Here is a 26,982-nt window from a genome sequence, read left to right on the forward strand (position 1 = left end):
CAAAAGTATTTACAATAGTTTCCACATTTACATAAAATAGAATGCAATATATTGGCAATGTATCATTGTGACAGAAAATTAGTTAAGCTTTATACAACGTTCTAAAAAAAGTTTAAAAGGATTATATGTTGTATTGTACTGTAGTATTTGCATATTATTGATGTGTTTAATTTCCAAAAAGTTAAATTAGTGCCTTCGTAATGCAAAGCTGAGGGGTCCTGATGTATGATACAGTAAATATTTAATGTTCAAAATAAAGCACTTTACCTCAAATCAAAGCACGGCTGAATAACTTAACATAAATAATTCTTAACATTAATATTTGCATTTAAAGACGACAGGTGAAAGACACTTTAGTCTACATATAATGTCACTCATCATCGTCTTTATCTGTGGTGCTGAACCACTGAAACTACAACAAGGGACACAATGTTGCATAATCGATGACTGCATTCACAATCAAATTTAAAAAAGGCATGGAGAGTTAACTAAGAGTTTGTTACACTACAGTTGTGTAAACACAAAGACACTTTGCAATATAATGGTAAGATAAATATGACCTAACTGGGAATCATTTCAAGTGACCAACCTCGAGAGGAGAGTCAGGTTCATCCAAGATGTTCTTTTGAATGTGCATCTTCTGCAAGGTCCCGGTTGAACTGGGGTCCGTTACCAGCACATTGTGACTGGCTGCTCTGTCCAATTTAAAGTCACTTTTTCTGGAGTCAGTGGTCCTGCATACCTCGTAATTGTACACGTGCGGGAGAGTCCCGGTCCCCAAAGTATCCGAGTACCGAGGTGGATAATACGGGATGACGGGCAGGTTGGAGTGGTACAGGACGCGAGACTGTCTCCATCTGTACACTTTGACTGCTATGATGAGCAGCAAGCAGGTAATGAAGAGGAAGGAGACCACAGCCAGCGCCAAGACTAAGTAAAAAGTCAGCTTGTCATTGTACTCTTTGTCGTGCATGCTCAAGTCAGTGAACTCCGAGAGCACCTCAGGGAAGCTGTCGGCCACCGCCACGTTCACAATGACTGTGGCTGAACGAGAGGGCTGCCCGTTGTCCTCCACCACAACAGTCAGTCTTTGTTTGACAGCATCTTTATCAGTCACTTGGCGGACTGTTCGGATTTCTCCATTATGGAGGCCCACTTCAAACAGTGCCCTGTCCGTGGCTTTGTGTACTTGATAGGAGAGCCAGGCGTTCTGGCCAGAGTCCACATCCACGGCCACTACTTTGGTAACCAGGTAGCCCACGTCGGCTGAACGAGGCACCATTTCGGCCAGCAGCGAGCCGCCTGTCTGCACTGGGTACAGCACTTGAGGGGCGTTGTCGTTCTGGTCCTGGATCAGGATGCGAACGCTCGTGTTGCTGCTGAGGGGAGGAGAGCCTCCATCCTGCGCTCTGACCAGGAAGTGGAACTCTTTCAGTTGCTCATAGTCAAAAGAGCGCACTGCATGGATGACTCCACTTTCAGCATTAATGGACACGTAGGAGGAGACTGGCACTCCGTTAACTGAGGAGTCCTCCAGGATGTATGAAAGACGAGCATTCTGGTTCCAGTCAGCATCACTGGCTTTTACTGCGAATACAGAGAGACCTGGTGTGTTGTTTTCTACTATGTAGGCCTCGTATGAGCTCCTCTCAAAGGCAGGTGCATTATCATTCACGTCTGAGATGAATAAGGTGAGAGTGACGCTGCTGGAAAGAGAGGGCACGCCCTCATCTGAACATGTCACTGTGATATTATATTCGCATGCCCTCTCTCTGTCTAAATCACTGTCGGTCACTAAACTATAGAAATTATTAGATGTAATTTTTATCGCAAATGGATTATTTTCACCTATAAAGCAATTAACCTGTCCATTAGCATCAGAATCAGGGTCACTGACACTCATCAACGCTATCACAGTTCTGGTTGGCGCATCTTCTGGCACTGAGTGAGATGATGAAATCATATTCACAATGGGACTATTGTCATTTACATCTATTATATCAATTATTATTTTGCTGGAATCAGAAAGCCCCCCTTGATCAATAGCCTCTATATCAATGTGATAATTTTTCTCTTTCTCATAATCTACTAGACCATTCAGGATGACGTCACCTTCCCTAGTAATGTGAAACACCTTCGACACAGTATCCATGCTATTCCCGATCACATAGGTCACTTCTCCGTTTGATCCCTTATCTGCGTCTGTAGCGCTCACTTTTGTAATAAGTGTCCCTATCGCCGAGCTCTCAGTGATGCTTGCTTTGTACACAGCCTTACTAAATACTGGCGCATTATCATTTGCATCCAGAACAGTGACGTGGATCTGCATTGTTCCCGTCAGCTGTGGCTCTCCTCCATCCTCGGCCGTCAGAATCAAAGAGACGTGCTCTTGTTTTTCTCTGTCTAGTGGTTTTTGCAAAACCATTTCGACCTTTTTGCTGCCATCCGACTGACTGTGCAGTTTAAGCACAAAACTGTCGCTCGGCTTCAGGGTGTATCTCTGGAGCCCATTCACTCCTGTGTCAGCATCAAACGCTTTTTCTAGCACAAATTTAGAGCCTACGACTGTATATTCGCTTATTTCAAACCTTCGCTCCTCTTTTTGGAATGACGGCGCATTGTCATTAATGTCCGTGATTTCCACCGTGATGGGGAATAATTCCAACGGATTTTCAAGTGTTATTTGGAAATGCAACGCACAAGGCGTCGTCTGCTTGCAAATCAGCTCGCGGTCTATTTTTTCTTTGATAAGGAGGACTCCCCGTTCCCTATTCAGCTCGATATACTGAGCGCTGTCTCCCGTGTAAATGCGCGCTTTGCCTGCCCTCAGCCTCTTGACGTCTAAACCTAAATCTCGGGCTATGTTACCGATCAAAGATCCTTTCCCCATCTCCTCCGGAATGGAATAAGTGACCTGCCCTATCACGGAGGCGAGGCAGAAGATGAACATTAACAGTACTTGCCGTCTCATTGTCCGAGTTGATTCCCCAGCTGCACAAAAGACACGGTCCTATATTCCCTTTACGTAAGCAACTCCACTGAAAACAGACACCCCCCAAAAAAGAAGGCAAATGATTTTGAATCCAAATATGAAAATTGAGTATAGAGCCAGCGTGAAATATCCGTTTGCGATGCAGCGCTTCCACAATTGACGCGGATGTGCATCGACGAAGGGGGAGTAAATGTGACAAAAGGTTTGAAATGGCCAACTGAAAAATATTAGCCAACAGCGTCCCGTAGAGTTCAAATTGCGCAAGTGCAACTCCAAATACATTTTTTGAGACATACAGTAGTCTATCGTATTGCAATATCAAACTAATCCAAAAGCAGCATCATAAAGATAACAACAAAATATATAAAAAAGGAACGTCAATACCACTGTCATAATGCTGACTAAAAGTGCAATGACATCATATAATTTAGAGATTTGGTCATGTGATAATGATTTCTATTGCGGGCTATTGAGGATATTGCAGACAAACTAAAAAGAAAACCAGGAACAACCGCTGAAAGCAAAGAGGGAGTTCCAGCTGTGCAGCAGTGGCCCAACTGTCACTGTCCATGGTGCTGGAAACTCACACACCCCATTCACACAGAGATGCTCTATTCTTTCTCGCAAAACACATGACAAAAACCCCCACAAGAAGACACCTTCATTTATCGGGGTGATCAGACGTCATAATTGGAAAGGAAACAGATTTAAAGGATTAAACATGTTCCTGCCCAAGGCGCTAATGCAAAAGAATACGTAGCTTACTAATAAAAGAAACACCATGGTCAAACTAATACACCGTTAAAAAAAAGAAAAAAAGCTGGGTTAAAAATTGGACCCAGCCAGGAAGTCGGGTCCATTTTACCTAACTTTGAATTGTTTTGCAAAAAAATAAATAAATGAAAACCTCAATTTGATGGGTAATATTATGCAACAAAAACGGTTTTGTGCAACCCAACAAACAACCCAGGAAGTTGAGTCAAATAGTGTAAAAATTTTAGAAACAATTAGTCGTTTACAACTTTTTAAGGGCTTAGTGACTTCTAATTCACTGACTTATTTAACTTGTTTTGTATTCCGAAAGTTACTTTGGGTTCAATAAAGTGTCAGTAACCTTTAATTGTGAGAAGGATAAAAGATGGTGCCTGGCTCTAGTATGCAGTTTCACAAACAGATGAAAAGTGCCTGCTGCCTGGTGGTTATGTGTTCATCAACAATCATAAATTTGCATTCATGTAAAATGTAATAATTTACTGCAGAGTGCAAATGAAGCACAATCGACCAACCTCAAGAGGAGAGTCGGGTTCATCCAGGATATTCCTTTGACTGTGTATCTTCTGGATGGTTCCTGTCACACAGGGGTCCAGCACGGTGTGACTAGCAGTTCTGTCCATTTTACAGTCACTTTTTCTGGAGTCAGTGGTCCTGCACACCTCATAATTGTACACGTGCGGGAGGGTCCCAGTCCCCAAAGTATCTGAGTACCGTGGCGGATAATACGGGATGACGGGCAGGTTGGAATGGTACAGGACGCGAGACTGTCTCCACCTGTACACTTTGACTGCGATGATGAGTATCAAGCAGGTGATGAAGAGGAAAGAGACCACAGCCAGCGACAAGACTAAGTAAAAAGTCAGCTTGTCATTGTACTCCTTGTCGTGCATGCTCAAGTCAGTGAACTCTGAGAGTACCTCAGGGAAGCTGTCGGCCACCGCCACGTTCACAATGACTGTGGCTGAACGAGAGGGCTGCCCGTTGTCCTCCACCACAACAGTCAGTCTTTGTTTGACAGCATCTTTATCAGTCACTTGGCGAACTGTTCGGATTTCTCCGTTGTGGAGGCCCACTTCAAACAGCGCCCTGTCTGTGGCTTTGTGCACTTGATAGGAGAGCCAGGCATTCTGGCCAGAGTCCACATCCACGGCCACCACTTTGGTCACCAGGTAGCCCACGTCGGCCGAACGAGGCACCATTTCGGCCAGCAGTGTGCTGCCCGTCTGCACCGGGTACAGCACCTGAGGGGCGTTGTCGTTCTGGTCCTGAATCAGGATGCGAACACTTGCGTTGCTGCTGAGGGGAGGGGAGCCTCCATCCTGTGCTCTGACCAGGAAGTGAAACTCTTTCAGTTGCTCATAGTCAAAAGAGCGCACTGCATGGATGACTCCACTCTCAGCACTAATAGACACATATGAGGAGACTGGCACTCCGTTAACTGAGGAGTCCTCCAGGATGTATGAAAGTCGAGCATTCTGGTTCCAGTCAGCATCACTGGCTTTTACGGTGAATACAGAGAGACCTGGGGTATTATTTTCAACAATGTAGGCATCATATGAGGTCCTCTCAAAGACAGGCGCGTTGTCATTAACATCTGAGATGTGCAAGCTGAGTGTGACGCTACTGGAGAGGGAGGGCAGACCATCATCAGAGCATGTCACTGTGATCATATATTCAGATGCAGATTCTCTATCCAAAGCTAACTCTGTTACTAAACTATAAAATCCATTCATTGTGTTTTCCATTTTAAATGGAATATCATTATTGATATGACACTTGACCTCTCCGTTGCTGCCAGAGTCGGGGTCACTAACACTTAACATAGTGACAACAGTATTCTCTGCAGAGTCCTCTGAAATGGAATCTGACTTGGAAAGTATTTTCATTTGAGGACTGTTGTCATTTACATCAATGACATCAATTAGGATCTTGCTTGAATCAGACAGTCCTCCATTATCCACAGCTTCAATGTCTATTTCTAATACTTTTGCGCTCTCAAAATCAATGTCACCAGTTAGAATAACATCCCCAGTTGCACCATTAATCTGAAATAATTCGGATATGAGGGTGTTTTCGGATATTATATAAGATATTTGTCCATTTGAGCCACTGTCCTTGTCTGAAGCACTAACCTTTATAACACTGGTACCTTTAGGTGCATTTTCACTAATAGTTGCCTTGTATAAAGTCTTAGTAAACACAGGGGCGTTATCATTTACATCTAATACATGAACAATAATCTGCATTGTTCCTGACCTGCGCGGTTGTCCGCCGTCAAAGGCTGTTAATAACAAAACATTTTTTTCCTGTTGTTCTCGATCCAGAGACTTCTGTAATATCATCTCCACCTTTTTACGCCCGTCTGCTTGATTTGCTAATTTCAGCTGAAAATTATTAGTTGGGCTGAGCGAGTAGCTTTGCAGGCCATTTGCACCAGTATCAGCGTCGATGGCTTTCTCCAGTACAAATTTGGATCCAACAATGGCTGATTCGCTGATTTCAAAACGTTTACTACTAGATGCAAAGCGTGGGGAGTTGTCGTTTATGTCAGTGATTTCTATAGTGATGCGAAACATTTCCATTGGATTTTCCAAAATTAACTGCAAATGCAAAGCACAGAGCGTCGTCTCACCGCACAGCGTCTCTCTGTCTATCCTCTCCTGCACAAGGAGGAGCCCTCTTTCTTTATCCAGCGCGATATATTCCGCACTGTCCCCAGAATGAATGCGAGCTCGACCGGATTTCAACCTTTTCAGGTCCAAACCTAAATCTTGAGCCACGTTTGACACTAAAGAGCCTTTCTCCATTTCCTCCGGGATCGAGTAGCTGGCTTGTCCAAACACGGAGGGTGAAGAAATAACCAATACGAACAACAGCAGGACTCGTTGCAGCGTCATCGTTTTAAATAAAACTTCCACGAATCTCATCAATCCAATAAATAAAAAAACTCCGTGTAAATCCAGTTTAAAGATGAAGAAGATGGACAACAGCCATCCACGTCCACGGTTAGCGAGTAGTGTCTGGAAATGCCTGCTTTATTCTCGAAAGCGTCATTGTGTGAAAGGGAGGAACTGAAGCCCTGTCGTAGACTGCCACACTCTGGCCACAAGCTGCCTTTTCTATTCTGCACGCAACAACAAATGCTCGCACACATAAAGTGTAGTATATGCAAATATTGCCATGAAAATTTTGCACTACAAAAGTCCAATTGGTTTATTTTATATCTTTTTCGTAACAAACCCGAGTTTGTTTTATGAATTAAAATATATAAAAGCACACGCAAATGAATACAGGACTTCTAATCACAATAGATATAAATGCAAAAATTCATGTATTTTTTAACATTTAATTTTGGGCTGTTTATATGGCCATATCAAGAAATTTTAGCAATTAAACATGCATTGCCATTGGTCTTGTTTGCATTACAAAGAAATATTATAGTTCAGAAAACCAACTGGTCTGACACCTCACAATTATTATTATTACTATTATTATTATTATTTAGTAGTAGTAGTAGTAGTAGTAGTAGTAGTAGTAGTAGTAGTAGTAGTAGTAGTAGTAGTAGTAATAGTAGTAGGAGTAGTCATAGTAGTAGTCGTAGTAGTAATAGTAGTAGTTGTTGTAATAGTAGTAGTAGTAAAAATACGATGCAATTATTTTATTATTACTATTATTCCTATTATTTGGTCTTAAATCTTAAGCAATGCGGACTGCAACATAACATAAAGCAGATGCAACTTCCCTTTGCTTGTCATATACAACGGTGATGTATGGACTCCGACATAAATTGTAATTGTGGCACTTTTGTTCACTGACAAGGGGAAACGTTATCTTACAGAAAAACTCAAGTAACCAACCTCAATAGGAGAGTCAGGTTCATCCAAGATGTTCTTTTCATTGCGTCTCATCTGCAAGGTCTTTGTAAGACTTGGATCCATGACCAGAACGTTGTGACTCGCAGCCCTGTCCAATTTACAGTCACTTTTTCTGGAGTCGGTGGTCCTGCACACCTCATAATTGTACATGTGCGGGAGGGTCCCCGTCCCCAAAGTATCCGAGTACCTAGGTGGATAGTACGGGATGACGGGCAGGTTGGAATGGTACAGGACGCGAGACTGTCTCCACCTGTACACTTTGACTGCGATGATGAGCAGCAAGCAGGTGATGAAGAGGAAGGAGACCACAGCTAGCGCCAAGACTAAGTAAAAAGTCAGCTTGTCATTGTACTCCTTGTCGTGCATGCTCAAGTCAGTGAACTCTGCGAGCACCTCAGGGAAGCTGTCGGCCACCGCCACGTTCACAATGACTGTGGCAGAACGAGAGGGCTGCCCGTTGTCCTCCACCACAACAGTCAGTCTTTGTTTGACAGCATCTTTATCAGTCACTTGGCGGACAGTTCGGATTTCCCCATTGTGGAGGCCCACTTCAAACAGCGCCCTGTCTGTAGCTTTGTGTACTTGATAGGAGAGCCAGGCATTCTGGCCAGAGTCCACGTCCACGGCCACCACTTTGGTCACCAGGTAGCCCACGTCTGCTGAACGAGGCACCATTTCAGCCAGCAGCGAGCCGCCCGTCTGTACCGGGTACAGCACCTGAGGGGCGTTGTCGTTCTGGTCCTGGACCAGGATGCGAACGCTCGTGTTGCTGCTGAGGGGAGGGGAGCCTCCATCCTGCGCTCTAACCAGGAAGTGGAACTCTTTCAGTTGCTCATAGTCAAAAGAGCGCATTGCATGGACGACTCCACTTTCAGCATTAATGGACACGTAGGAGGAGACTGGCACTCCGTTAACTGAGGAGTCCTCCAGGATGTACGAAAGACGAGCATTTTGGTTCCAGTCAGCATCACTGGCTTTTACGGTGAATACAGAAAGCCCTGGTGTGTTGTTTTCTACAAGGAAGGCCTCATATGAGCTCTTCTCAAAGACAGGCGCATTATCATTCACATCTGAGATGAGTAAGGTGAGAGTGACGCTGCTGGAGAGAGAGGGCACACCCTCATCAGAGCATGTGACTGTGATATTATACTCGCCCGACCTCTCTCTGTCCAAATCTACCTCTGTAACTATAGTATAAAATCCATTTAAAGAGGTTTGTATCTTAAAGGGAGTTGCATCATCTTTGACACATTCTACTTGTCCGTTATTTTCTGAATCTGGATCACTTACACTTAACATTGCTATAACAGTATTAGGAGGTGAGTTTTCTAAAATGGTGTCGGTTTTGGAAACAACATTGATAACAGGGCTGTTGTCGTTCATATCAATCACATCAACAACCACCTTTGTTGAATCAGACAGACCTCCTGTGCCAACCACTTCCACATCCATCTGATAGGAAGTTGCCTTTTCATAATCTACGTCACCTACCAGCGTGATAACACCAGTTTGCTGGTTAATATTAAATATGTCTGCCAGAAGGCGTTTGCCGGGAGATATTAAATATGACACTTCGCCATTTACGCCAATGTCTTTATCAGATGCACTCACAGTTGTTACGCTGGTGCCCTTGAGTGCATTTTCAAGTATTTTTGCCCTATAAATACGTTTTTCAAAAGTAGGTGCGTTGTCGTTGGCATCTAACACATTAACAAATATTTGCATAGTGCCTGACAGTTGAGGCTCACCTCCATCAATAGCAGTTAATAAAAGCCTTATATAATCCTGCTTTTCTCGATCGAGGGGCTTCTGCAGCACCATTTCTACCTTTTTACTCCCATCAGCCTCATTCTCTAATTTTAAGGCAAAATTATCAGCAGGAGTGAGCACGTATTGTTGTAAGCCATTTATCCCTGTGTCCAAATCGATTGCTTTTTCTAATATGAATTTGGATCCTATGACGGCTGACTCGCTAATTTCAAAGCGCTTTTCAGCGTTGGTGAAGCTGGGCGTGTTATCATTTATGTCGGTAATCTCCACCGTAACTCGAAACATCTCCATTGGATTTTCCAGAATGATCTGAAAATGCAAAGCGCACGGCGAGGTCTCTGCACACAAAGCCTCCCTGTCTATCCGCTCTTGGATTACGAGGACTCCTCTTTCTTTATTCATGCCGATGTACTCCACACTGCGGCCGGTGTACACACGAGCCTTGCCAGATTTCAACCTCTTGTGATCTAAACCTAAATCATGCACTATGTTTCCAAACACAGAGCCTTTGGGCATTTCTTCGGGGATGGAATAGCTGACCTGGCCAAGCACGGAGCGAAGGCACACAGCCGAGAAGAACAACAGTACTTGCCGTCTCATTGTTTTGTCCGTGGAGCTTGTTTTCATTCAGCAATTAAAATTCTACAATCCCGAGTCCATTAGAAAACATGCTCCGAAAAAAGGCAGAACTCCACAGTATTTTCTATAAAATCCGGTAGAATCGTGAATCCTCACTGTTTGCGTCAAGAGAGACGACTGTTCAGTATGTGCTATCACCAACACAGCAGCGCAGAAGGCAGGGACAAAGAATAGAGGAGGAAGAAAAAAAACCCCAGCAGCCTTCAAATTTCATCAGGCATGCCAACAGCGCCACTTTGAGACGAAAAATATAAACTACAACAGAAAGTTAAAAAAAATAAGGGGGGAAAAGTAACACATGCCACCAAATCCAACTGGCAGCAACCAAAGTACTAAAGATAAACTATGACGACTAAAGCAGAACTAAAGCTAAAATATATGATTATTATAAAGTATGCGTATATCATAAATGAATGCTTATTTGAATTATTTGATCATCAGTAAATTACATGCAGATAACACAATGGATCACTTGCAGTAAATAGGGGCATTGCGCACTGCAGGTCATTTAAGCAACACGACTGCTGTCCATGGTGCTGAAAACAACTGCTTTGGAGTTTGGCAAATCCCTGTTATCAGGACTAACTTCAGCCCAAACTTTTTGTTTTCTTGACAGTAATGGACAACCTGTTCGGTGGACATTATTTCACGTTATATATTCATGCCGTTTTGTAAAGTTAAGTAAGCATTTTAACTGAAATATTGCAAATAGAGCCAGCAAGCATTACATAATTATTCTCATTTTTGATTTAGAAAAATAGCCACCATTAAAATATGAATCACAGCAAATTGCCATTTGATGACATTCAACTTTACAGGAGAAGGTAAGTCACAAACCTTCATGAGGCAGCTGTATAGTATAAAGACAAATGGCAGATAACAGCTGGAATACATTGTGGCCATCCATAATCATGCATTTTTGCTATTGCCTGCATAGCAATTTTTCAACATTTATAAGACTCAAGACACCAACCTCGAGAGGAGAGTCAGGCTCATCCAGGATGTTCTTTTGAATGTGTAGCTTCTGCATGGTCCCGGCTGAACTCGGGTCCGTTACCAGCATGTTGTGACTGGCAGCTCTGTCCAATTTACAGCCACTTTTTCTGGAGTCAGTGGTCCTGCACACCTCATAATTGTACACGTGCGGGAGGGTCCCCGTCCCCAAAGTTTCCGAGTACCGAGGTGGATAATACGGGATGACGGGCAGGTTGGAGTGGTACAGGACGCGAGACTGTCTCCACCTGTACACTTTGACTGCGATGATGAGCAGCAAGCAGGTTACAAACAGGAAGGAGACCACAGCCAGCGCCAAGACCAAGTAAAAAGTCAGCTTGTCATTGTACTCTTTGTCGTGTATGCTCAAGTCAGTGAACTCTGAGAGCACTTCAGGGAAGCTGTCGGCCACCGCTACATTCACAATGACCGTGGCTGAACGAGAGGGCTGCCCGTTGTCCTCTACCACAACAGTCAGTCTTTGTTTGACAGCATCTTTATCAGTCACTTGGCGGACTGTTCGGATTTCTCCATTGTGGAGGCCCACTTCAAACAGCGCCCTGTCTGTGGCTTTGTGCACTTGATAGGAGAGCCAGGCGTTCTGACCAGAGTCAACATCCACGGCCACTACTTTGGAAACCAGGTAGCCCACGTCGGCCGAACGAGGCACCATTTCGGCCAGCAGTGTGCCGCCCGTCTGCACTGGGTACAGCACCTGTGGGGCGTTGTCATTCTGGTCCTGGATCAGGATGCGAACGCTCGCGTTGCTGCTGAGGGGAGGGGAGCCCCCATCCTGCGCTCTGACACGGATGTGAAACTCTTTCAGTTGCTCGTAGTCAAAGGAGTGCACTGCATGGATGACTCCACTTTCAGCACTAACAGACACATATGAGGAGACTGGAACTCCATTAACTGATGAGTCCTCCAGGATGTAAGAAAGACGAGCATTCTGGTTCCAGTCAGCGTCACTGGCTTTTACAGTGAATACAGAAAGACCTGGTGTGTTGTTTTCCACAATGTACGCCTCATATGAGCTCCTCTCAAAGACAGGCGCGTTGTCATTCACATCTGAGATGTGTAAGGTGAGAGTGACGCTGCTGGAGAGGGAGGGCACGCCCTCATCAGAGCACGTCACTGTGATGTTGTACTCACTCGATCTCTCTCTGTCCAAATCACCATCTGTGACTAAGCTGAAGAACTTTTTAGATGTACTTTTCATCAGAAATGGCCTATTATCGTCAATAAAACATGCGACATGGCCATTTTCTGCCGAGTCAGGATCTTGTACATTAAAGATAGTGACCACCGTTCCTGGTGAAGAATTCTCTGATATGGAACTGGTTTTAGACATGATATTTATAGACGGGGGATTATCATTCGTGTCAGTCACTTCCACAATAATTCTACATGAATCTGTCAGCCCTCCATCATCACTAGCTTGCACAAATATTTCATAGTGAGCCACCTTTTCATAATCTAGCCTTCCAATTAAAGACACAACACCACTTTCTTCATCAATTTCAAAAGTAACGGGAACGTCATCCGCTGTGTTGGTTATCGAATAAGACACTCTTCCATTTGAGCCTTCGTCTGCATCCACAGCACTCACGGTGCACATAAAAGTGCCTTTTGTGGCAGTCTCCATCACAGTGACCTTATATATTTCCTGCGTAAATACAGGAGCGTTGTCATTTGAGTCTAGCACCACAATTTCTACACGCATTGTTCCTGTCAGCTGTGGGTCACCCCCATCAGCCGCAGTGAGAACTAAAGAGAGATGTTCTTTAGCTTCTCTATCTAGAGGTTTCTGCAGAATCATCTCCACGCTTTTGCTACCATCTTGTTGATTTTTTAATTTGAGATGAAAATGATCAGAAGGCTTTAACGAGTATCCCTGCAACCCGTTCACACCAACGTCTAAATCCACAGCCCTCTCCAGCACGAATTTTGCTCCAATTACATTGGATTCGCTTATCTTAAACGTCATCTCGTCCTTTTTAAAAGTGGGCGCATTGTCATTAATATCGTTAATTTCGACCGTCACCGTGTAGAATTCAATTGGATCTTCCAGTGTGATCTGTAGATGTAACGCGCACGGCGTTGTTTGTCCGCACAGCGCCTCCCTGTCGATCCTTTCTTTAACAACGAGCAGCCCTCTGTCTCTGTGCAGCTCCATGTAATCTGCATTCCCCTCCGTGTAGATGCGAGCTTTCCCAGATTTCAGCCTTTTCACATGCACGCCCAAATCTTGCGCTATGTTTCCAACCAAAGAGCCTTTGTTCATTTCCTCGGGAATGGAATAGGTGACTTGCCCGTGTACCAATCCGACAAAATACGCCCAAATGAACAATAGTACTTGCCGCTTCATTTTTCCATTCGATGTGCAATGGTCCAAATTAGAGATTAAAAACATGTAAATTCCTCTTATACGAATAGGGACTCAAAAAGAAAAATATCTGAGGTGAATTTATCCTTAAAAAAGCCCGACTGAACCAGCAGATACGTGCGCGTTCCCTCTTCTGCTGGTTTAATGTCGATGTGGCTCATTGTGTGCAGGGTACACGGATAAAGATCGGGAAGATTTCTGGTCAACAGCGCCCCTAGGAGTCCAGAATTGCGTACTGCAGGATATCATATCTAAGCCTCCGCCTAATGCAAAACGGGGGCCTATAATAAAAAGCATTTTCAGTCATCCCCAAAGTCATCGTCATATATCAAGAGAAAAATTGGGTTAGTGTTAGGCTACTTATTTGTTAGGGGCTCTAAAACGAACTTTAAACTACAAATCCAAACCAAATGCCAAACAATCATCTACTTGATAAAATATTCTACTCAACATTTGGACAACAAATGGAAAAACCCACCCACCAAAAAATGAACTCATGGAGAAGGGTGATTAATAGGCAATATATAATATATCTGCAATATCCCTCAGTGATTCATCAAATTTGTTATTTCACATTCAGCAGCTGATTGCAAGAAAAAAAAATCAAGGTTATAGGCATTGCCATCCATTTTTTAATATGTTTCTATTTCAAATGAACACTGAGGAGATTGATGATCTCTAATAACAAAGATGATTAATTTTCATTAAGGTTATGGCAGCACAGGTAAATATGTATAATCTCAACTACATAGACATTTGCTGATGATTGAGCACAAGACAACCTTGGATCTTTTATGCAAAGATATCAAACATTGTTGGAATGCATTGCTATACCCTATGTAGCACCAGTAGCACACACGTTGGCTAGTTTTTGAGTCATCAAATTTCTGGAGTGAATAACTACAATATTGACACAGCAGGAATATCTTTGTTAAAAACTATTTGACGTGCAGTCCCTGCAAAAGCATTTGCAATAGCAGGATAAAAATGAATATTTTCACTTCCGGCAAGACAATATATATTTCCAGTCAAATGCTAGACAATGAAAATTTTTTTAAATATGGCAATGAGTTGCAGTAAGCACCATTCACAAGTATTTGTAAATGAGCTCTCCTTGCAACAAACAAAACGTGGCTTCAACAAAAGTCTGTCAAGTCACATGTTGAAAATTAACACTCCTGCTAAAACGGTTACAAAATGCATTTGGTTTTGTCAATGTATTTGTGATGTCCATTTCTAATAAACAAACTCCATTCTGTCTTTCACATGACGTATGAATGACGTTAGTGGAAGCTGCAAGTAAGGAGACACACATAGTACCCTTAAAAGCGCCAACACGTGTAGAACCTATGCAAATGTCACAGGGAGGTTGACACAACCCCGCCCAAAAATAACTTAATACACGCATTATTTAGTTATTCGAAAAAATATGATTGTCTTATTTGATTGCCTAACTGAGTTCAATTTCTATAAATTAGTAATGCTTTACAATCAAAGGCGCCTACATTAACCACATGCAGTTAAAAAAACACATTTGGTGTTTGGCACTCTTTTGTCTCTGACCATGGTCCTGATTCATCTAGCATGTATTTTGCAAAGGGAAAATGGTTAATTCTAACCTCTAGAGGAGAGTCAGGTTGATCCAGGATGTTCTTTTCATTGCGTCTCATCTGCAAGGTCTTTGTAAGACTGGGATCCATGACCAGAACGTCGTGACTCGCAGCCCTGTCCAATTTGCAGTCACTTTTTCTGGAGTCGGTGGTCCTGCACACCTCATAATTGTACACGTGCGGGAGGGTCCCCGTCCCCAAAGTATCCGAGTACCGAGGTGGATAGTACGGGATGACGGGCAGGTTGGAGTGGTACAGGACGCGAGACTGTCTCCACCTGTACACTTTGACTGCTATGATGAGCAGCAAGCAGGTAATGAAGAGGAAGGAGACCACAGCCAGCGCCAAGACTAAGTAAAAAGTCAGCTTGTCATTGTACTCCTTGTCGTGCATGTTCAAGTCAGTGAACTCTGAGAGCACCTCAGGGAAGCTATCGGCCACCGCCACATTCACAATGACTGTGGCTGAACGAGAGGGCTGCCCATTGTCCTCCACCACAACAGTCAGTCTTTGTTTGACAGCATCTTTATCAGTCACTTGGCGGACCGTTCGGATTTCGCCATTGTGGAGGCCCACTTCAAACAGCGCCCTGTCTGTGGCCTTGTGCACTTGATAGGAGAGCCAGGCATTCTGGCCAGAGTCCACATCCACGGCCACTACTTTGGTCACCAGGTAGCCCACGTCGGCCGAACGAGGCACCATTTCGGCTAGCAGCGTGCCACCCGTCTGCACCGGGTACAGCACCTGAGGGGTGTTATCGTTCTGGTCCTGGATCAGGATGCGAACGCTTGTGTTGCTGCTGAGGGGAGGGGAGCCTCCATCCTGCGCTCTGACAACCAAGTCCACTTGTTTAATTTGCTCATAGTCAAAGGATCGAACGGCACTAAGAACACCAGTTTCAGAATTTAAAGAAACAAAAGTGGACACTGGACTGCCACTTACTTGTGTGTCCTCTAAAAGATAAGATACTCTCGCATTTTGATTCCAATCAGTGTCTCGAGCAGTGACAGCAAATATGGAAACGCCTGGAGAATTATTCTCTGCCACATAAGCTGAAAAACTATTTTCATCAAATATTGGTGCATTGTCATTCACGTCTGAGATTCTAAGATACAAATTTATTGAGCTAGAAAGTGGAGGCGTTCCGAGATCAGTGGCTTTAATTGTTATGTTATATTCTGGAACAGATTCTCTATCAAAAAATTGATCTGAAATTAAATTATAATAGTTTGTCAGAGACGTCTCCAATTTAAAGGGAAGTTTTCCATCTATGGAACATTTTAGCTGTCCATTTCTGTCAGAATCAACATCTTTTATGTTCAGAACTGCAACTGTTGTACCAGGAGGTGAATCCTCAGACAGAGGACTTGAAAATGACATTATATTAATGACTGGGGCATTGTCATTTACGTCAACGACATCAAGTATAACTTTAGTGGTCCCAGTCAGCCCACCTTGATCCTTTGCTTCCACCCTCACTTCGTACTTCCTGTTTTTTTCATAGTCAACATGACCAGAAACGTAAATTGTGCCAGTGTGTTCATCAATATTAAATATATTGCCAGCACTTCCTTTTGTTTTAGACAAACTGTAAGAGATGAGTCCATACGGACCACTGTCAGCATCTGTCGCATTTACTGTAATAACACTGGTGCCTGTCATTGTGTTTTCCGTAAGAGAAGCTTTGTATTCTGGTTGATTAAAAACTGGCCGATTGTCATTTGCATCTAAAACGTTTATTTCTATATTTACGGTGCCAGATCTTTGTGGTGTTCCTCCGTCAAGTGCAATTAATTTTAAAGACAAACGAGGATGTCGCTCTCTGTCTAAAGGCTTCTGGAGCACCATTTCAACATATTTACTGCCATCTGGATTTGGATTCTGAGTTAACATAAAATTTTCATTCGGAGCCAAAATATAATTCTGTAACGCGTTTAGCCCCACATCTTGATCCTCTGCACTCTGTAGAGGAAATTGCACTCCAACTGCAGTCCCTTCACTTATTTCGAAAATGAGAGGTTTTTCTTTATTTGAAAACACAGGGGCATGATCATTTATATCCAAAACCTCAACAATTATTCTGTGCAATTCAATCGGATTCTCTAAAATGATCTCAAAGTTCAAGCTACATGGTGTCACATCTCCGCAAAGCTCCTCTCGGTCTATTCTGTCACTGACGACGAGCAGCCCTTTGTCTGTTTTCAACTCCGTGTATTGAATTTTTTCTCCCGTCACGATGCGGGCCCGCCCTGCAACCATCCTTTTCATAGTCAAACCAAGATCTTGTGCAACGTTACCGATCACGGTGCCTTTCTTCATCTCCTCGGGAATAGAATAACGAATCTGACCAGCCACTGTGGCAACTAAATAAAAAAAGAACAAAAGCAATTCCATTTGCTGGCGTGGTCCACAAAATAATTTCCATCTCCAGCGCGCGTCCGCGGAGCATGTTCGACGCGCCATTTTTGCCAAAATAATCAAGTATAATTCCACAAATAAAATCACAGGTCCACCTTAAAAATATCCACTTCGGTGGGATAAAAAAACCACTAACAATTAAAATCCGAAAAACAAACACTCAGAGTGGCGCTCTGGCTCTTACGTGTCCTCCTCATCAAATGAAAAGAGCGAGTTGCATGACTGCGCAGGCGATCTGGGTTTGAGTGAATAGAGGAAAAACCTTACGTTGACCAATAGCGTCCCTTAGAGTAGAAATGGTGAATGTCATGTGCATGTGTTCAAACCATGCACAATAACAATAAATGCCATGTTAGCAAAAAAAATAATATATATATATATGTATATATATATATATATATATATATCGATTCATAACGTTCTCATTAGTAATAACAAACAAAGACAAAATAAAGACCCCACACCACTGACAATTAACGTTCAAATACTAATTACGTGTTTTATACTGAAGTATAACAGCAATTCTCAGCTCGTTAATTCATGCCGCAAAGATTTAGCTGTTGCAAAACGTTGGCTACTATTTTCTGACTTACTTTGTCACTTCAGTACCTGACGTGTCACATACACTCTAATTATCCTTTTCTTACAATGTTTTATTGAAGCCACAAATGAGTATAAAAAACAACAACTAATCAAGCAGTAAGTCAATTAGCCCCAACCCCCAGAGTCTGCTCAATTTCTGTTTGTCGCTATAATTGTCCATAAGAACTGGTGAAAAAATTGTTGTTTTGTTTTTTCCTTTGTTGTTAATGGTTATTTTTGCTTATTTTACTGCGTCAGTTTGTGTCAGTTAAATATAAATCCTTATTTTTAGTTTTAACCTTTAAAATTAAAATTTTGCTTTTATGTCGAGTGCTTTTTAAACATTTCAGTTTATTCAATAATTCAGTTTACAAATTATTGCCTATGGTCAGCAGAGGGTACGCTAACTTCGACAAGAGCAATGAGCTGGATTGCTCTAAGTGAGCAAAGGAAGCAAACCTGTTTGGGGGGGTGTTTTTGTTAGGGTTTAGCATTTTAAAATGGCTAAAAGCGCAAAAGAGTTCATTTTGCATGATATGAGTCTTTTGATGACATTTCTTTGAAACCTCATGAATTCTATGCTCACTATCACAATTGTTTATTTTGAAGATGTCGGGGTATAAAATGTTAATTTTACCTTTGTAGGCAGGAATTTCAGGAATACTTTTGTTGGGTTGCTGGAATAACATCAAGATAAAAATAAAAATATATAGAATATGGACTTGACTTGAAAGAGGGAAAAATTACAAAGTCTGTTAAACATTGACAAATGTTTCAACTACCAAGTTCAAAAATACCATATTAACTTCAGAAGATGAAACTTTCAGCACCATGAACAGCACCAACACGTACACAAACCACAGAAGCAATTGAAATGATCAAAAAGAAAGGGGATGGTGAAATATTTTACTCACCAATGTTGCCATCTGAGCAAAGTCTCCTGACATCTGCTTGTTGCCATTCGACATATCAACATCAGCTTCATCCACACTCACTAAACTTTGACTCATGGCTTGCATGTTCTTCATGTCACTTTTTCTAGAGTCGGTGGTCCTGCACACCTCGTAATTGTACACATGCGGGAGTGTCCCCGTCCCCAAAGTATCTGAGTACCGTGGCGGATAGTACGGGATGACGGGCAGGTTGGAGTGGTACAGGACGCGAGATTGTCTCCACCTGTGCACTTTGACTGCGATGATGAGCAGCAAGGAGGTAATGAAGAGGAAGGAGACCACAGCCAGTGCCAAAACTAAGTAAAAAGTCAGCTTGTCATTGTACTCCTTGTCATGCATGCTCAAGTCAGTGAACTCCGAGAGCACCTCAGGGAAGCTGTCGGCCACCGCCACGTTCACAATGACTGTGGCTGAACGAGAGGGCTGCCCGTTGTCCTCCACCACAACAGTCAGTCTTTGTTTGACAGCATCTTTATCAGTCACTTGGCGGACAGTTCGGATTTCCCCATTGTGGAGGCCCACTTCAAACAGCGCCCTGTCCGTGGCTTTGTGGACTTGATAGGAGAGCCAGGCGTTCTGACCAGAGTCCACATCCACGGCCACTACTTTGGTAACCAGGTAGCCCACGTCGGCTGAACGAGGCACCATTTCGGCCAGCAGTGTGCCGCCCGTCTGCACTGGGTACAGCACCTGAGGGGCGTTGTCGTTCTGGTCCTGGATCAGGATGCGAACACTTGCGTTGCTGCTGAGGGGAGGGGAGCCTCCATCCTGCGCTCTGACAAGGAAGTGGAACTCTTTCAGTTGCTCGTAGTCAAAAGAGCGCACTGCATGGATGACTCCACTTTCAGCACTAACAGACACATATGAGGAGACTGGCACTCCGTTAATCGAGGAGTCCTCCAGGATATACGAAAGACGAGCATTCTGGTTCCAGTCCGCATCACTGGCTTTTACAGTGAATACAGAAAGACCTGGTGTGTTGTTTTCCACAATGTAGGCCTCATATGAGCTCCTCTCGAAGACAGGTGCGTTGTCATTCACATCTGAGATGTGTAAGTTGAGCGTAATGCTGCTAGAGAGGGATGGCACACCTTCATCAGAACACATCACCGTGATGGTATACTCAGATGCCCTCTCTCTGTCTAAATCGCCGTCTGTCACTAAACTATAAAAATTATCTTTTGACATTTTCAGAATAAACGGAATGTTTTCATTTATAAAACAATTCACGTTTCCATTTTCTCCTGAATCTAAATCTTCTGTATTGATCATAGTGACAACAGTATTGATTTCCGCATTCTCTGATATTACGTTAGATTTGGACACAATGTTAATTGCGGGCTTATTGTCATTTATATCTTGTACATCAATAATTAATTTACAAGAGTCTGTTAAGCCTCCATCATCACTTGCAAGCAAATTAATTTGAAAACTTCTTGACTTCTCATAATCTATATTTCCAATTAATGAAACCTGACCATTTTCTTTATGTATGTTAAATATATTTTTAACATTATCGAGGGTGTTTGTTATTGAATACGAAATTTTAGAATTCAAATGTCCATCTGCATCAGAAGCAGAAACTCTAGCCACTATTGTCCCAGCGGGCGAATTTTCATTGACAGTTGCCTTGTATGTGGCCTGTGTAAAAACGGGTGCATTGTCATTTGCGTCCAACACTGTAATAAGAATCATCATCGTTCCTGACAAGCGCGGCTCTCCTCCATCTGTAGCAGTTAACACGAGAGACATTTGCTCCTCTTTCTCTCGGTCCAAATGCTTCTGTAAAATCATTTCCACGTTTTTATTTCCATCCGCCTTGTTTGCCAATTTGAGAGCAAAATGATCTGATGGTTTTAATTCGTAATTTTGAAGGTCATTAATTCCAACATCAAGATCGACAGCCCTTTCTAAAACAAATTTTGCGCCGATGGTCGCAGACTCACTTATTTTAAATTTCATTTCGTTTTTCTCAAAGCTCGGCACATTATCATTTATGTCTGTGATCTGCACAGTAACGCTGTAAAATTCCATTGGATTTTCAAGAATAATTTCTAAATGCAGCGCACAAAGCGCGGTGTGTGCGCAAAGAGCCTCCCTGTCGATCCTCTCTTTAACGAGGAGGACTCCTTTCTCTCGGCTGAGCTCGATGTATTCTTCATTGTTCCTCGAATAGATCTTAGCCTTGCCCAAAATCAGACGTTGTATTTCTAAACCTAAATCCTGCGCGATGTTGCCCACTAACGATCCTCTGGTCAATTCCTCTGGAATAGAATAGGTGGCCTGGCCGTACGCTGCGTCGAGGGCGAAGAGGAACACAAACAGCAGCGGTACTTGCCCATGCATTGTTCCCTGCAATTCTCCCCAGCGGAGCTCCACTCTGCATATATTCCTCTAAAAAGACTCTCCTCACAGTCTAATGCGGGATGTAATCCACTCTTAATCGTCGTAAACAGTGTTCAGGTCCAAAATTCTATATTTTTAAATTGCCAAGCACGTCAAATGATCCGTTCTTCTCCCGTCGCTTTTTCACAGTGTTATGTCGACGTTATACGGAGGAGCAGCTCCAGTACTGACCCAGTCATTTACTTTTTGGTCTACAGCGTCCCTAAGAGTCCATATTGCAACACTGCAGGGCGGAAGAAGACCAATCCCTTTCTCCAGCAATAGCGCACAAAATAGAGAAAATCTGTTCGTAAAGCAGACCATACTACATTAGTGACTGCAGACAAACATGAGTAACACACGCCACAGTCACTCCATAACAGCTGAAACACTGAAACATATTAAATGAGCAAATGTATGCTTTCTAGTAGTCCCAATTTAACGTCAATATTATGTTTCATCACTGTAACAACACAGGCATCTCTAAAAATACTGACACATTTTTACAACTTTGCTAAACTTTCAGGGATTTTCTTCCTTAACTGAGTTTAATTCCTCTTGTTTAACTAGGCACACAAACACAAAAGGTAAATGTAAGCTGCATTAATTGTACATGTTCTATTTAAGCTGTTTACAAATACAAATTTTCAATGTTTTGTCACTATGTGTGATGGTTTACCTGGCAGTCATTTAAAAAACATTATATATGGACTTCAAAAGGTGCAAATTCAAGTTCACAACATCAAAGATAAAAAGCTATAATAGTAGATGTGCACCATGCATGCATCCTTGGCTCCGCAATTTGTCTTCAATAAATACTCATATAAAAGACATGTCAAAATAAAGAAAATTTGGCAATTTTAATTTATCTCCAAAAGGGATTTTTTTTTTTGAGATAGTTGTGCATTTATCTTATTTAATTGGACATGATCGGAAGACAGAGTTCAAATGTCAAAATTAAACAATTTTAAAAGTAATGTTTTCAAATGTTCTCCAATATGCAGTTACCTAAAGATTGCTAACTATGATGGCATATAGGGAGAGGTGAACGTTTATCGTAACTCTTTGTCAAAAGTTTTTTTTTTTTGGCATAGCAATGCCCGATAGTCCATGAAACAATATAACTTAAAGTTGTGTGTAAAATGGTTTGTGAGCAAACAATATCCAGTGGATTTTCCAAGTATACGCACACATATATTCTAACAGTCCTGACCCCTGCATGTTCTAAAATGTATCTGATATGGTGGCAGAGGCGATTAAGATTCACATTTAAACCAGTTTCTATAAGTAAATGGTTTTGACGAAGCTACAATCTCACAGGAACAAATACAACCTTAATGAAATCGAAGATTTCCAAGAAAACATGATTCAAAATAGGAAATGTCAAAGCAAGAGCAGAAATAATTTCAATTCTCGCTGTGAAAAAAAAAATAGACAAGCAAGTCAAGGTCATGTAGTTTTGGGGAAATGTCAAGCAAGCCCGTGAGCGATTAGGAGACATAAAACCAATCATTCCGCCATGCATTTCATAAATTGCTTGTTTATCTCCATTAGGTTTGCAGGGAACTGGAGTCTATCCGTGCTGACTTTGGACGAGAGGCAGTTTAACCCAAAAACCGTTTGCCAGTCATTCACAGCCAGTCATGTTTATACAATCAACTATTCACACTCATACAAACGTCAACACTTCATGGGTAATCAAATCCGACTTCTAATGGGGATCAGTGGATAGAGAATACAACTTCATGAGGGTATAAATTGATTAATGAATAAATTAAAATTAATGTAACAATTTCTATAACAAGGACATTAAATAAGATATCTTATTGAAGACATTTGAACATTAAATTGATAGTACTAAGGTATTGTATTAAGAGTCGGGTTGAATAGGAATGAGTCTAAATAGTAAGCTCTCTATAGTGGGAAACCTTCCTTTTGAATGTGATTCTCAGGGAGCCACTGAAACTAAGTAAAAAAAGAATGACAGCTTCTCAAACATTAAGATTCGTGCTTGATCGAAGATTGGAGCCCTTACATTGCTGATAACAACTAAGTCATGAACCGAGAAACGAGACGGAGAACTCCATGGGACAAAGTTATGAACTAACCTCAAGAGGAGAGTCAGGTTCATCCAAGATGTGCTTTTCACTATGTAGTTTCTGCATGGTCGCTGTAAAACTGGGGTCCATAGTCATCATGTGACTAGCAGCTCTGTCCGATTTACAGTCACTTTTTCTGGAGTCGGTGGTCCTGCACACCTCATAATTGTACACGTGCGGGAGGGTCCCCGTCCCCAAAGTATCCGAGTACCGAGGTGGATAGTAAGGGATGACGGGCAGGTTGGAGTGGTACAGGACGCGAGACTGTCGCCACCTGTACACTTTGACTGCGATGATGAGCAGCAAGCAGGTGATGAAGAGGAAGGAGACCACAGCCAGTGCCAAAACTAAGTAAAAAGTCAGCTTGTCATTGTACTCCTTGTCATGCATGCTCAAGTCAGTGAACTCTGAGAGCACCTCAGGAAAACTGTCGGCCACCGCCACGTTCACAATGACTGTGGCTGAACGAGAGGGCTGTCCGTTGTCTTCCACCACGACAGTCAGTCTTTGTTTGACAGCATCTTTATCAGTCACTTGGCGGACAGTTCGGATTTCTCCGTTGTGGAGCCCCACTTCAAACAGCGCCCTGTCTGTGGCTTTGTGCACTTGATAGGAGAGCCAGGCGTTTTGACCAGAGTCCACGTCCACGGCCACCACTTTTGTCACCAGGTAGCCCACGTCGGCTGAACGAGGCACCATTTCGGCCAGCAGCGAGACGGTCGTCTGCACCGGGTACAGTACCTGAGGTCCATTGTCGTTCTGGTCCTGGATCAGGATGCGAACGCTTGTGTTGCTCCTGAGGGGAGGAGAGCCTCCATCCTGCGCTCTGACCAGGAAGTGGAACTCTTTCAGTTGCTCATAGTCAAAAGAGCGCACTGCATGGATGACTCCACTTTCAGCACTAACAGACACATATGAGGAGACTGGCACTCCGTTAACTGAGGAGTCCTCCAGGATGTAAGATAGACGAGCATTCTGGTTCCAGTCAGCGTCACTGGCTTTTACAGTGAATACAGAAAGACCTGGTGTGTTGTTTTCCACAATGTAGGCCTCATATGAGCTCCTCTCAAAGACAGGTGCATTGTCATTCACATCTGAGATGTGTAAGGTGAGCGTGACACTGCTGGAGAGAGAGGGCACACCCTCATCTGAGCACATTACCGTGATATTATACTCGGACGAACTCTCTCTGTCTAAATCACTGTCCGTTACTAAACTATAAAAATTATTTTCAGAGGTTTTGAGCGTAAATGGAATATTTTCATTGATAAAGCATTTAACTATTCCATTTTCTCCTGAATCCAAATCTTCTATGCTGATAACAGTGACAACAGTGTTGATTTCTGCATTTTCTGATATCATATTTGACTTGGACATAATATTTATTTCTGGTTGGTTGTCATTTACATCTTGTACATCAATAATCAATTTACACGAATCCGTGAGTCCTCCATCGTCACTTGCAAGTAAATGGATTTGGAAATTCTTCGATTTTTCAAAATCTATATTTCCAATTAATGAAACTTGGCCATTTTCTTTATTTATCTTAAAGATATTTCTAACTCTGTCGAGGGTGTTTGTTATTGAATACAATATTTTAGAGTTCAAGTCTGCATCTGCATCAGAGGCAGATACAGTCGCCACAATTGTTCCTCCAGGTGAATTCTCAATAACAACAGCTTTGTACGTAGGTCGTGTGAATATGGGGGCATTATCATTAGCATCTAACACTGTAATAAGAATCATCATCGTTCCCGACATGCGCGGCTCCCCTCCATCTACAGCAGTTAACACGAGGGACATCCGCTCAGCTTTCTCTCTGTCTAATTGCTTCTGTAAAACAATTTCCACGTTTTTATTTCCATCTGCGTTATTTTGCACTTTGAGAACAAAATGGTCCGATGGTTTTAATTCATAATTTTGAAGGTCGTTCATTCCAACATCAAGATCGACAGCCCTTTCCAAAACGAATTTTGCTCCGATGGTCACGGACTCACTTATTTTAAATTTCATTTCATTTTTCTCAAAGCTTGGTGCATTATCATTTATGTCTGTAATCTGTACAGTAACACTGTAAAATTCGATTGGATTTTCCAAAATGATGCGAAAATGCATCGCACAAAGCGCGGTGTGTGCGCAAAGAGCCTCCCTGTCGATCCTCTCTTTGACGAGGAGGACTCCTTTCTCTCGGCTCAGCTCGATGTATTCTTCATTGTTCCTCGAATAGATCTTGGCTTTTCCAGAAATCAAACGTTGAATTTCTAAACCTAAATCCTGTGCGACGTTTCCCACTAAAGATCCTCTGGTCATTTCCTCCGGAATAGAATAGCTGGCCTGGCCGTACGCTGCGTCGAGGGCGAAGAGGAACACAAACAGCAGCGGTACTTGCCCATTCATTGTTCTGTCCAATCCTCTCCAGTAGAGCTCCTCTCTGTATATAAATTCCACTAAAAAGGATCCTTTTCACAGTCTAATGTCAAATATTATCCACTGTAAATCGAAGTAAATATCGTTTTCTGGTCCAATCACGTATTTGTTTTGCTCCCCATTTGAAAAGCACGTCAAATGATCCGTTCTCCTCCCGTTGCTTTGTCACTGTGTTATGTCGACGTTATATGGAGGAGCAGCCCCAGTCCTGACCCAGTCATTTACTTTTTGGTCGACAGCGTCCCTAAGAGTCCATATTGCAATACTGCAGGATGAATCAAACCAGATATTCACACTACACGTGCCTCAACGACTAAACACCAATATGACTGACTGCACCCTATAATAAACATGCCAAATTCGTACGTGTCACATGCGTGTTTTTCACACTGCCACCACGTTAGAGATTATCTTTCATTAACCGACCAATATTTTTTTTATGATTGCTTTCTGACGACGTGTAGCTATATATGATTGCAGATATAACTTTGCTACAGTTTACAAAGAAACATTTGCAATGTTTTCTCACAGTGTGATGGATTAACTTGCAGTCATTTAAAGACAATTATGGAATTTAACGAGTGCAGATCGACTCAAGTTTCCAATGTCAGTGATAAAAGGATATATTGATAAATGAGCATCCCGGGCTCCATAATAAGTCTGTACAAATATTGTAGACCAAAATAGAAGTAAAGGATTATTGGTAGATTTCAATTTCTCTTCAAAATGGGGAATGTCTTTCAGTAATTTTGCAATTAGTATATTTATTTTGAGTTATCAGACATGAAAGGGTCAGGGGAGGGCAGCTGAGGTGAAATGTCAAATTCACATGATCTCTTGAAACAATTTTCAAATATATCAGACAAAGAAGAAAAATCATATGCACTCCAATATTAAGTTACTTAAAGGAGGCTAACTATGATGGCATATAGGGAGAGGTGAACGTATTATAGTATATTGGCCACTCATCATCAAGAGTTTTGATTTAAAAGAACAACTATGCATGATAGTCCAATAAACAACTAGACAACTTACAATTTGGCAGAACAATGGGCTACTCGTCCACACGCTCTACAATT

At 42.4% G+C, this 26,982-nt stretch overlaps 1 protein-coding gene across 33 annotated transcripts in view; it reads right to left on the reverse strand.

The window, feature by feature from the left end:
- The window catches only part of LOC133154375 (protocadherin gamma-C5-like), a 211,091-nt gene that overhangs the window by 55,389 nt on the left and 128,720 nt on the right, over window positions 1-26,982 (reverse strand). The window contains exon 1 of one of the 33 annotated variants that reach the window (XM_061279272.1): window positions 23,486-26,059. The exons of 26 other annotated variants lie outside the window; for them this stretch is intronic. In XM_061279272.1, the coding sequence (XP_061135256.1) occupies window positions 23,486-25,873 (2,388 nt within the window). In that variant the 5' untranslated portion in view covers window positions 25,874-26,059. Of the gene's footprint in view, window positions 1-589; window positions 3,161-4,278; window positions 6,979-7,623; window positions 10,217-11,023; window positions 13,582-15,048; window positions 17,675-18,953; window positions 21,552-23,485; window positions 26,060-26,982 lie in introns of those variants that run through there. 6 more of the 33 variants (XM_061279294.1, XM_061279064.1, XM_061279109.1 and 3 more) reach the window with 6 other exon arrangements.

Source organism: Syngnathus typhle, linkage group LG1 (genome assembly GCF_033458585.1).
Source record: "Syngnathus typhle isolate RoL2023-S1 ecotype Sweden linkage group LG1, RoL_Styp_1.0, whole genome shotgun sequence".
In the NCBI taxonomy this organism is placed as follows: domain Eukaryota; kingdom Metazoa; phylum Chordata; class Actinopteri; order Syngnathiformes; family Syngnathidae; genus Syngnathus; species Syngnathus typhle.